The 11,735-nt window shown below is 34.7% G+C and overlaps 1 protein-coding gene across 7 annotated transcripts in view; it reads right to left on the bottom strand.

Annotated features, from left to right (window-relative positions):
- LOC106868443 (uncharacterized) overlaps positions 1-11,735 on the bottom strand; it is a 91,863-nt gene that overhangs the window by 11,310 nt on the left and 68,818 nt on the right. For all 7 annotated transcript variants that reach the window (XM_052971884.1, XM_052971900.1, XM_052971911.1 and 4 more), the window contains 7 exons: positions 10,591-10,689; positions 9,483-9,554; positions 7,980-8,008; positions 6,702-6,762; positions 4,969-5,027; positions 3,472-3,532; positions 1,509-1,633 (listed from right to left, as the gene is read on the bottom strand). In XM_052971884.1, the coding sequence (XP_052827844.1) occupies positions 1,509-1,633; positions 3,472-3,532; positions 4,969-5,027; positions 6,702-6,762; positions 7,980-8,008; positions 9,483-9,554; positions 10,591-10,689 (506 nt within the window). The remainder of the gene's footprint in view (positions 1-1,508; positions 1,634-3,471; positions 3,533-4,968; positions 5,028-6,701; positions 6,763-7,979; positions 8,009-9,482; positions 9,555-10,590; positions 10,690-11,735) is intronic.

Genomic DNA, 11,735 nt, shown 5'->3' with positions numbered 1-11,735 from the left:
TTGGTGAATATTGGTAGCTTGGTGTCTTACAATGTCAGTATATAGTTCTTTCATATGATATAAAGAACTAAAACAGCAAGACAAAAGCAACCTTGCATGAAATTTAATGTGTCAAAAAAAAACAAAACAAACAAAAACAAAAAGTCCACAAAAAAAAGAAAAAAACTAAAAAAACCTTAATATTTTAGAACAAAAAATAATTAAGATTAAAAATATAGTTTAATTTGGCAAAGAGGCAGAAATATGTTTTATTTTGGAAATTACTAACTTAGGAATAAAAGAGCAAAAAGTCTGTTATCTCATCATAATTATATAATTATTAGTTTTTTGATTTAATTACAATTACTGGATCTTTTTTAAAACGGGGGCCACATTTTTCATTAACGAAACACTTTGAAACTTGGAGCACTGGTAGAATGTGTCATATAAAACATCTTTTTCTCTTAGTCTTCTTAAAAAAAAAAGAAATCCCTAAGTTATTCCATATTAAAGTTGTCGTATTTCTGTAATTTCAACCAATCACTGACGTCCATTCAGCCGATATACATTAAGTGCCGACTACATAAACAAACGATTCTGAAACAATTAACCCTAACCCTAAGGTTAGGGTTAGGGGTTAAAGCAAATTTAAGATGAAAAAAGCAAATAAAACGAAGGTATGGAGATTAAATACGCTTTACATCGCTTAATCAGCCAAAGGAGTAAATGTAAACAACTGAATACTTGTTAGTGATTGGTTGAAATTATCGAAATAAGACAATTTTTTACATGAAATAAATTCGAATACAAAAATATTTTTCTGCTCTATAACACAAAATAGATAAGTATACGAAGTTTGAAAGTCTTTCCGTACCAAAAACACTACGTAAAACATTAATGAAAAATGTGGCCCCCGTTTTAAAATAGATCCCAATTACTAATATGTCTACATTGTAAAGTGGCTGTTGATGGGAAGTGCAACCAGCTATAAAAATCATGCTAAAAATAATGAGATACACAACAATACAGTTGGTTAGGTTTTCCTTGTTGTCATGTGTACCAGATGACAAAGGAGTGGGGGTGATGAGATGTGAAACATAACCAGCTCATGCCAGGAAGACAGATGTACAATGATAATGATGATATTACACTCATAATAATTACTAAACCATTATGAAAATTGAATGATAAAATTAATAAATTACTAGTACAATCAAATAATAAAAATTGGAATAGTAATTAAAAAAAAGCTATTACACAATAAGCTATTATGTTATAATATATAACAATACATTTTAATATCTAAAGTAGGAAGTGCCAAATTGCCAAATAGTTACTGAAATAAAAAGAAATAATAAAGTTACAGGGAATAAAGCATAAAGGAAGTACAACATGATATCAAAACCAAAACATAAAAGAATAAAGAATAAAATTGTCAAAAGAAAATTTAAAATTATTCAAGGTATTATTTATATTTATGATACACAAGCAAATGTTATTTTAACTTTAAATAAAGCATCTCAACTTACCGATATTCATCAGTATTAGCAAGGTTTTCGATGTCATTATATAACAATATATAGGCTTTTCCTCCGATAGCAGGCATATGGTGGTTATCAAATAACCACTGTTTATCATCTTGGTCTCCAGAGTACTGTAAAGAATACAAATTTACATACATATGTATTTCATATAAAAATGAATACATTTACATAAAAATTATAATACAGAATGTTCAGACTAAATTTGATGATTTTTATGACAACCTTTTTTCTGGAACAGTCAGCAATGTTGGAGAACATAATGACTAAAATTGAAGTTGAGAAAAATAGCTGACATGTTGGACTAGAAGCCATCTGAATACAGGTGAAAAGTTACCTGTATCATGATGATTTGCACTGGGTATCAAAATGCTGTCATCATCACTGCTGAACACTGTAAAAGCTGTAAGACATGACATGGACAGTTGCAATGGAGACTATAAAGCTGTAACCAGCAGGAAGGGACAACACAGGTATTCCGACTATGTCTGCACGTCAGAATTCATCCCCACATCTATAAACAAAGCCTTAGGCTTAATTCAGGTAACCAAGTGAAGCTGCTGGAGACTGGTCAATCTCTGGCAGGACAGTGTTGCTGTTGGAAGGCCATATGTGTAGTAGCAAGATTTGGCTCCTAGCCATACTGCCAGAAAGAGGCAGCTGTGGTTGTCAGAGAATTTCTATGACTTCATCAGCCCCAACTTCTGGCCTCCTAATTCCCTATATTGTAATTCCATGGATTACAATGTGTGGGGTGCATTGATAAAGATATCAACTGCTCTGCCTGCAACATCAAAGCTGAGCTGGTGGCCAAGATCAAGGAGGTATTCGAAGATCTTCCCAAGGACACAGTGAGGAACATGTGTCAGGTTCCAGAGCCACCTTCAAGCCATGGTGGAAGCTGAGAGTGGCTGCTTTGAGTAAACCTTTATCTCTCAGCCATAATCACTTGATATTTTTTTATATTCTAAAATACTTGTATTTTTGGATGGGATATTGTGTTTCCTTTTATACAAACTGTCAAATTTAGCCTGAACACCCTGTAAATGCTTACAACCAGTTGTTCAAAGAAGGCATAAATGATTGTCTCATCAAAATATTAACCAGGGTTTTTAAGTTGTTACATTTGAGCTTTTAAATCTGTAATTTTAATCTGTTTCAGATAAAGTCTTCTTTAGTAAGCAGACAATACTTATCTATTATCTATTTAATGGGAGCAGCCATGACTGTATACTTAAGAAGTTCACTTCACTACAAATAAATTTGAGTGTTGATCTCACTGTGCAGCACTTGGACTAACTGTCTCTTACTGTAGCTTTGAGCTAACCAAAGCCTTGTGAATAAAATTTGGGAGATAGTAGCAGATTTAATCTGCTACACACCACCACCTTGGCATCAGGTTACTATTTTGATAACTTCCTCACTTCAGAGAGACTCTCAAAAGGGTTTAAGATTCTGTCCTTTCTTATCTGACACAAACGTTATGTACACATTTGTGTATTTGTGGTTTATACTGATGTTTCAGTAACATGAATTTTCCCCAAGAAAACTGGGAAAAGATGTGAGCTTACTTCTACAATTTCAACCAATGCCTTGTGGGTAAATTTAGTACATAATATATATATATATATATACATACATACAGATTCACCTGCTGCAGATGTTATCACTGGTGTAGATCAAGAGCAGGCTTTGTAGCCCGCATGTGAGCCTGCCAGAGATGGTTACTGAACAACAACAGTCAACATAGACCTATGATGTACAGCCGAAGAAGATATACATACATACATATATCCATCATTTAATGTTACTTTTTCCATGCTAGTAAAGGTTGTATGGTTTAACAGGAACTGATGAGCCAGAGAGCGACAAAACAACAACTTAAATAGTAGAAGACAATTAAGTAAAAGGAACAAATCAATGAATATAGAATGAGCCAAAGAAAACTTACTTTGAATAATTCTGGATGCTTTATATATAATCGACCTCTTGTTGCACCAAATCCAAGAGCTCTAAAAGAAAAAGAAAAAAGAAAAATTAAAACTTGGAGTACATTTAAATGAATAATTATATTAAAATATAGTTCACTCTTATGATATTGAAGATGATATATATACGACTTTGGTGTCTGAATTGAAAATGTCTATTAATAATAATCACTTTAAAAATAGAAAAAAATACCAGAAATATAGCATCAGCAGTGCTTTACCCTGGCACAAACCCAAACCGCATCTCATCTAAACTGATTCTCTCTTTCTCCAATTCATTCTGTTCATTTAGCAACCTTTTATAGTGGCATCTCTAAGTCTTTCTCTTTGCAGCCTCAGTAAATGCAAGTGAGCCATCATTCATGTGGACACATTTCTTTCCTATGACATCACAATTCTCTCTCACACACAGTTTTGCAACACAAAACACTTCAAGTCTCTGGTCCTCACGACACAGAACATTGGCAAATTTATTCTCATCTGCTTCCCCTCTGGCTAAGTAAACCTGTCTCCTGGCAATCTGATACAATTTCCTGCTATCACCATTCTTCCAGTCCTTCCATGCCTGTTTCTTTACCCTAATGGCCCTGTCAACTACATTGTTCCACTACCATATTACCTTGGGTTGAGAGGGGACTTTGCATCATTCACAGATCTGGTCAGTAGCCCTCAACAGGTTGTCCCATAGGAACCTCCAGTTGTCTTCTACATCATGTGATGCTCAAGCGAGATCGTTGCCAGTGCCCCTGGACTGGCTCTTGTGCGAGTGGCACATAAAAGACACCATTTTGAGCGTGGCCGTTGCCAGTACCGCCTGACTGGCCTTCGTGCGGGTGGCACGTAAAAGCACCCACTACACTCTCTGAGTGGTTGGCGTTAGGAAGGGCATCCAGCTGTAGAAATTCTGCCAAATTAGATTGGAGCCTGGTGTTGCCATCCGGTTTCACCAGTCCTCAGTCAAATCGTCCAACCCATGCTAGCATGGAAAGCGGACGTTAAATGAAGACGACGATGATGATGATGTCTCTAAATCTCTGCCCATATGCAGGATCCTTAAGCTTCCAGACCCTTCTTCTCTATGCTGGTCATCTTCTGGACATCCATTTACCCTGATCCTGAAGTCGCTAACTACTAATCTATGTTGTGGGGTGCATTCTTCACCTGGGAAGGATTTGGAATTTATAAATAGCCATCTTTCCTGTTTCCTGGTGAGGCAGAACTCATAAACATACAATAGCCTTCAACCTGCCTACACTATACCATCATTTTAAGCGCTACATAATCACTACATTACATAAGAGATAAACCCTAAGCAGGGATGGGGGAACATTAAACCTTTGGAGGTGTTCATGGGAGAAACATCCGATAGAGGTTAGAAGATAGAGACTTCCGGTACAGGTGATGGAGGTGGGAAGGGTGTGCTGAAATTAATTAATTAAACAAAAATTCATTTTACTTACTTATTGGCCCTTGCACCCATTACAAATAGTGTTTCTGAAATTAGGCGCTCTGGATCCCACTGAAATTAAAAAGTAAGACAATTTTTTTATGTAGAATTTTTTTTATGTAAAAAGAGTGTATCAAAAGTTTAGAATATGATAGTCAGAACAATGACCAAAGCCTAATAAACTTTATATTTTTCCTGAGTGATAAACTTATACACCTTGTTTGTTCTTCCCTCACTTTTCTTTTGTTTAATTTTATAAGAATGTTTTATAGAATGAGCACAAATGTATATAGAGGATAGAGACATTTTCAATAACTCTAACGAAAAAAAAAAAAAGAAGTCTAAGAGATATATCATAATATTGATTTAAAATTTTGGTACAAGGCCGGCAATGTCTGTTAAGCGGGGAGAGTAAGTTGAGAACATTGATCTCAATGCTGAACTGGTACTTGTTTTAACAACCCCAAAAGGACAAATGGTGAAGTCAACTTTGGTGGAATTTGAACCCCGAACACAAAGCTAGAAGAAATGTCACTAAGCATTTTGCCTGTCATGCTAACAGTTCTGCCAGCTTGCCTCCTTCAAAAATATAATAATCCTTTCTATTATAGGCATAAGGCTGGAATTTTGGGGGTGGGGGATAGTCAATTACACCGACCCTAGTGTATAAATTGTACTTATTTCATCAACCCCGAAAGGTTGATAGGGAAAGTTGACCTTGCTGGAATTTGATCTCAGAACATAAGGATGGATGAAATGTTGCTGAGCATTTTGCCTGCCAAGCTAACAATTCTGCCAGTTCGCCACCTTCAGAAATATTATAATAATGGAAGACAACTATCAAATATTGTTCAAACATCTGACAATGAACTGAACAGAATAGAAAATAAAAGACAGATTTAAGTTAGCTACAGCATCCATTAAATAGACAGGTGAAGTATAATGTGTATCTCAGTTTGTAAGAAAGAAAACACAAATCAGTACATGGAAGGTGGTTAAAAATAATCAACAGGTCTACGTGAATATACAAGAAAAGCATTTAAAATGCTTCAAAATACAGCAAAAATTCAAGACCTCCTTGCCTGAAGAGAAAGTATGATTGGAAGTGAAAAATATTTTTCAAAAATACATCAGCTTTTAATATTTTTTTGCATTGTTTTATTTCAGTACATTAATAAAGTTATTTTGATAAAAAAGTTGTACATTATTCATTAGCATTTAGATTTAATATGCAAATAGTAATTGTATAGGTACAGCTATGGCCTTGTAGTTAAGAAGCTTGCAGCTATCTGGTTTCAGGTTCAAGCCCAATGCATGGCACCATGGGTAAGTACCTTCAAATATAGCCCTGGGCCGACCAATGCCTTGTGAATGAATTTGGTAGATAGAAACTGTGTGAAAACCCAGAGTGTGTAAATGCCTGTCTGTCCTTTCATCATTCGACAGCCAGTGTTGGTTTGTTTATGTCCTTGTGGCATTTGTGGTTCAGCAAAACAGACCTTTAGAATAAGTACCAAACTTAAAAATCTAAGTATTACAGTCGATTTGTTTGATTAAAACACTTCAAGTTAGTGGTCTAGTATGTGTGCAGTCCAATGACTGAAACAAGTAAAAGATAAAATATTAAAATTAATAATTGAAGATCCTACAACTAAAAGACCCTGAGTCATGTTAATCTACATGTGAATTAAATACTTTAAGAAGTAGCATCATCAAATATATTGAGAAAATGCAATATCAGCTTACCTTTGGCCCTTCTCTCTTGAGTGGTTCAACAGAACGTATAGATTTCTGAGGTGTTACTCTCCTAAGAAATACACAGAAATGAGATTCCACAAATCAGTTTATTGATAGTCTTCTTTAACAGCATTACATGTTATTTTCCTATTCTAATATGTAGAGTAATATTTTTGAAAATCTAGCTACATAGTCCATTAGCCAACAAAAGAACCTCCATGTGAGTGCTCAACCAGCTAGAAATAACAGCTAAATATCTTTCAAACTACACCCTACTGTCTTAAAAGGTTAAATTGGATAACATAGTCAGTCTGGGGGGGGGCAACTTGAATGCTAAGCAGCAACATTACAACATGACATCATTGTTCAGTCAAAAATGTGGTCAGGACATTTTCAGGAAAGTGGACTTAGGTAAGGCAGGCAACATGCCTTACGTGTAAAGATTTGCTTTGTGTATGTACAAGAACCCTTTGAACTGACTAATGCATTACTAATGATTATTTTCTGAGATACAAGAAGTAAACGGAACACATTCGGATGTGAGGCATCAAGCCACACACCATAGGATATCTAATGCAGCGGTCTTCATTTAACCCGAAATTCTTGACCCTTGCCCTTTTAATACTTAATAACATCTTTTGAAGAGGAATAAAAAAAAAACTGTACCTGAACAGTTAATTATTGTACTAAGCTTTATTCTTATAGATATTGCAAATAAATCATAAGCAACTGCATTGAATCATCAAACAAGACAAAAGTAGAAGTCCTGTTTAATGATTTTTAACCTTTTTGATACCAATCAGCTCAAGACTGTCTCTGGTTCTTTGTTAGAAAAACTACCAGTTTTAAAGTGCTTACATTTAGACAAAAGTGGTCATTATATGGAAAAAAAAGTTGGTGCTTGATCATTTTCAAAATAAATTGTAATTCAGTCAGTGTATTGTTTAAAATAGGTTACAAAATGTTTAATACTCATAGTTGAAATAGCCCTAATCAGTCCCTATTTGACTAGCCTTAGAGCACAGAAGTAATCAGGACATAGAGATAGGATATTAAACATAGTTGTTTCAGTCAAACTTTTAATCAAATTTCTAAACATGGCTATCTCATTCTAATAGTTGACTTGTTGCCCAGTACTTTAGGACTTAAATCCTGCAGTCTTCCTTCTGAAGGCAATGAAGATTTTTTATAAAAGAAATTGACCTTGATGCTGCAGTACAGTAGTTGAATCAAGCAAAAGAATAAAAGAATAGAATTTAAGAGAAAAGGAATAAAAAATCAACTTACCCTGAATGCGTTGGGGGACGGCCTTTTTTCTGTGAAAATAAATTTAAAAAATGAAAGCAGCATGTAAAAATAAAATTTAGCTGACAAATTAAATTCTGAAGATATATAAAGAAAATGGTGTGGGTAGTTTGACAAGCAAAATAAAATACTGGCATGAAGATGAAGATAAAAAAATTGAGCAAAATTTGTTGATGACCTTGAGTAGCAAAGTTAACAAAGTTTACTTAGAGATGTAAACTCTAAGTACTTTGCATATGATGAATACATACATAAGTGTGCGTGCTTGCGTTTATGTTATTGCATAAGTAAATGTGTGATCAAAGGCATTCTTCCTATGACCATCCCATCTTTTTCTATATCTGTGACTAGACCGTTGAGTGTGATCTGAGGGTGATTTGGCTGCTATTTTTAGCAAACTAAGTGACACAAATTATGCTTTCATTGGTCTGGATACATATGTGTTAGGTACATATGTATATATGTTTCATGTGTATCTCTTTATTGACAAAAAAGCATAAAAAGAAACAAGTTCAATGAAATATAAAGCAATGGTCAAGGGTAAGACAATAAACCAGTAGAATAAGTGATTTACAATATTCAGTTTTTCCCCCACTACCTACAGCTTAACTTCATAGGCCATGTTTCATTTTATCAACCTCAACTCATTGATTATAACTCATCTTTACTAAAAAATACAAGCTTTGTAACTGTGAAGGAAACTGATATAAAAACAAACCAACAAGAGAATCTCTTACACCAGGAGAGTACAGGCTCTTTTGTTTGCATTCAGATTTGAAATCATCAGCAGATGAAGCTTCCATAAACTCATGAAGAATTAGTTTAAGCCTTAAGATCAAAATAGTAATTTAATATATACTGTTGTATTCATTTCTGTCTTATCTTAGACATAGCATAGAAGCAGGCATGGTGATGTGGTAAAGAAACTTGCTTTCCATTCACATGATTTTGGGTCTGATCCCACTACATGGCAACTTGAGTGTCTTCTACAATAGCTTTGGGCAGACTAAAGCTTTGAGTGGATTTACTGCATGGAATCTAAAAGTCTGCCATGTGTATGTGCGTGTGTGAAAATGCTTAATGATGATGATGATGATGAGTTAGTAAGTCACACAGAGAAGCATATGGGAAAGTGAGTTACTACATGGTTATGAATCCAAACATTCTAATGTGCTTATTGTTAATAATCTAACATAAATCTGTAAAATTAATGAGTCATTATTTTTTTCAGTGCTGTGTATTCTCACAGTTTCTCAAGTACTGAGGCACTCCCCACCTATGCTCTTCATGGTAACTTGATTTGCTAGAAATAGTACCCAAATTTCACCAAATCATACCCTACCATCTTATTAAGGGTTGGATATACGAAAACATGAGATGGTCAATGCCAGAATATCTCTGACTATAGGTTTGCTCAAATTAGGGTTTACCTAAAATAAACAATAAGAAGAACCAATATAAAAATGAGAAAATTCAAAGCTTTACCTTTTTCTTTTGGACTGGAAGAGCAATGTCTGAATCAGTGTCTGAGGATCGTCTTTTGCGGTTAAATGTTGACTGAAATAAAAAAAATAAAAAGACTTATAAAAATCATAGAAATACATAGACATAATAAATTTACTAATGATTTGATGATCAATATAGCAATAGCAATAATGAACTTCTTATATAAAGTGCTCAGGGGCCTACAACTTGTTGAAAAAAAGGATAAAAGAGGGGTTAGGAAGTGGCAATAAGACAAGAAAAGAAAGATGCAATGAAATCTAAAAGTGTATGCACAGTAAATTAGAATAAAATACAAGAAGACAGGGAAATGAACTGTAAAAGAACCAGAGAAAGGAAAGGATACTTAAGCATGTCAGGAGAAATGGTGGTGAATTTTGAGAAGCATGGAATTTTGAAGGATGCAGAAGAATTGATCTTTAAATTCACAGTTAAAACATACTTATAAGTGAGTGTCCATTTCCTTTAAATCATGAAGCATTTTAAAAATAAAATTATGAATGATATCCTATGATAAATTGTGCAATCTCAAATATCAGTTTAGTCATATTAACCCTTTTGGTACCAAAGGGCTGGGGATTGCAACTGGTTCTTTCATTGGAGACCACCTATTTTAATGTGTTCACTATATAAATTCTTTCTAAATTTTGGCACAAGGCCAGCAATTTTGAAGGGAGTGACAATATGATTACACTGATCCCAGTACTTGTCTGGTACTTCATTGTATCAACCCTTAAAAGATGAAGTGCAAAATTGATCTTGGTGGGGTCTGAACACAGAACATAAAGAGCTGGAAGAAATGCTGCTAAGCATTTTGTCCAATGTGTTAAGAATTTTGCCAGCTCGCTGCCTTGCTCATTACCGAAATTAAAAATGTAGTTTTATGGAATAAACATTCTGCTGTTGTGTTCCAAACACCAGCTTGGTATATCAATTAATGAATAAAATTATTTTACTAAAGCCTTCAAAATTCTTGATTAATTTCCAAAGGGCTAGTAATCAAACATATATAGAAATATAAAAAATAATTGCTAATGAGTGAAATTGTGCATTTGAGATTATATCAAAATATCCAAATAGTAAAACTTACTCGTTTAGAACTGCCAGCTGTTGTTAGTTCAGATACATTCTCAACGGGTGCTTTATCATACTTTATATTTTGACGATCTGGAACGTACATCTTTTTAGCCTGAGAAAAAAACAGAAAAGAAGTTTTTATTATTAAAAAGAGGGGACAGCACAAGGACAGACAGAACATCACAGTGGGGAGAAAAAAAAATGAATGAAAAATGGAAAAATGACCCTGCTTGGTGTGTCTGTCCACTATTTATCAGTAGTGGAACAGCCTACTTCTCACTTGGGGGTGTCCGTCACAACATCTCCCTGCTTTGAGATTTTTTTTTTCTTTCACACATTATTATTATTATTTTTTCTTCCATACAGAATTATTTTTCTCTTCAGAATGTTGCATGTAATACCAGTCTACATTGTTCACCGGTAGTGCTGCTACCCCATGTGCTACTAACACATAGCGACCTGACAGAAATCCTACAAACAGATTTATATTATTTTTCACTTTGTGTAGTTCAGTTCTGTGTTAGTCTTATCTGCCACTGTGTGTAGTTCGACTCCTCATTGCCACTGATATGTCCCACATTATGATGACGTATTTCGTTGTCTGCATGACTGGCCCAAACAGCATACCTCGCTAACTGGCTGCTTGTTGTGTCTGTTCACTATTTATCAGTAGTGGAACAGCCCGCTTCTCACTTGGGGATGTCCGCCACAACATTATTTTTATTTTTATTTTTTTTAAGCAATGAACTCCAGGTCCTTGATTCTAAAAACATGCCTTCAAACTTAAATCTATCAACACATAGATAGCCTATTGCACACAAAGACATTATTACATACTCAAATACTGTATATGAACTATCAAACAAATGGCCATCTTTTCACATGGCTGTGTGGTAAGTAGCTTGCTTACCAACCACATGGTTCTGGGTTCAGTCCCACTGCGTGGCACATTGGTCAAGTGTCTTCTACTATAGCCTCGGGCTGACCAAAGCCTTGTGAGTGGATTTGGTAAACAGAAACTGAAAGAAGCTCGTTGTATATATGTATGTGTATATATATATATGTGTGTGTGTGTGTGTGTTTGTGTGTCTGTGTTTGTCTCTCCAACATCGCTTGACAACCAATGCTGGTGTGTTTATGTCCCCATAACTTAGCAGT

The sequence above is a fragment of the Octopus bimaculoides genome, chromosome 1, assembly GCF_001194135.2.
Source record: "Octopus bimaculoides isolate UCB-OBI-ISO-001 chromosome 1, ASM119413v2, whole genome shotgun sequence".
Classification (NCBI taxonomy): Eukaryota; Metazoa; Mollusca; class Cephalopoda; order Octopoda; family Octopodidae; genus Octopus; species Octopus bimaculoides.
Note: the sequence above shows the minus strand (reverse complement) of the source record. Positions and strands in the feature narration are given on the sequence as shown.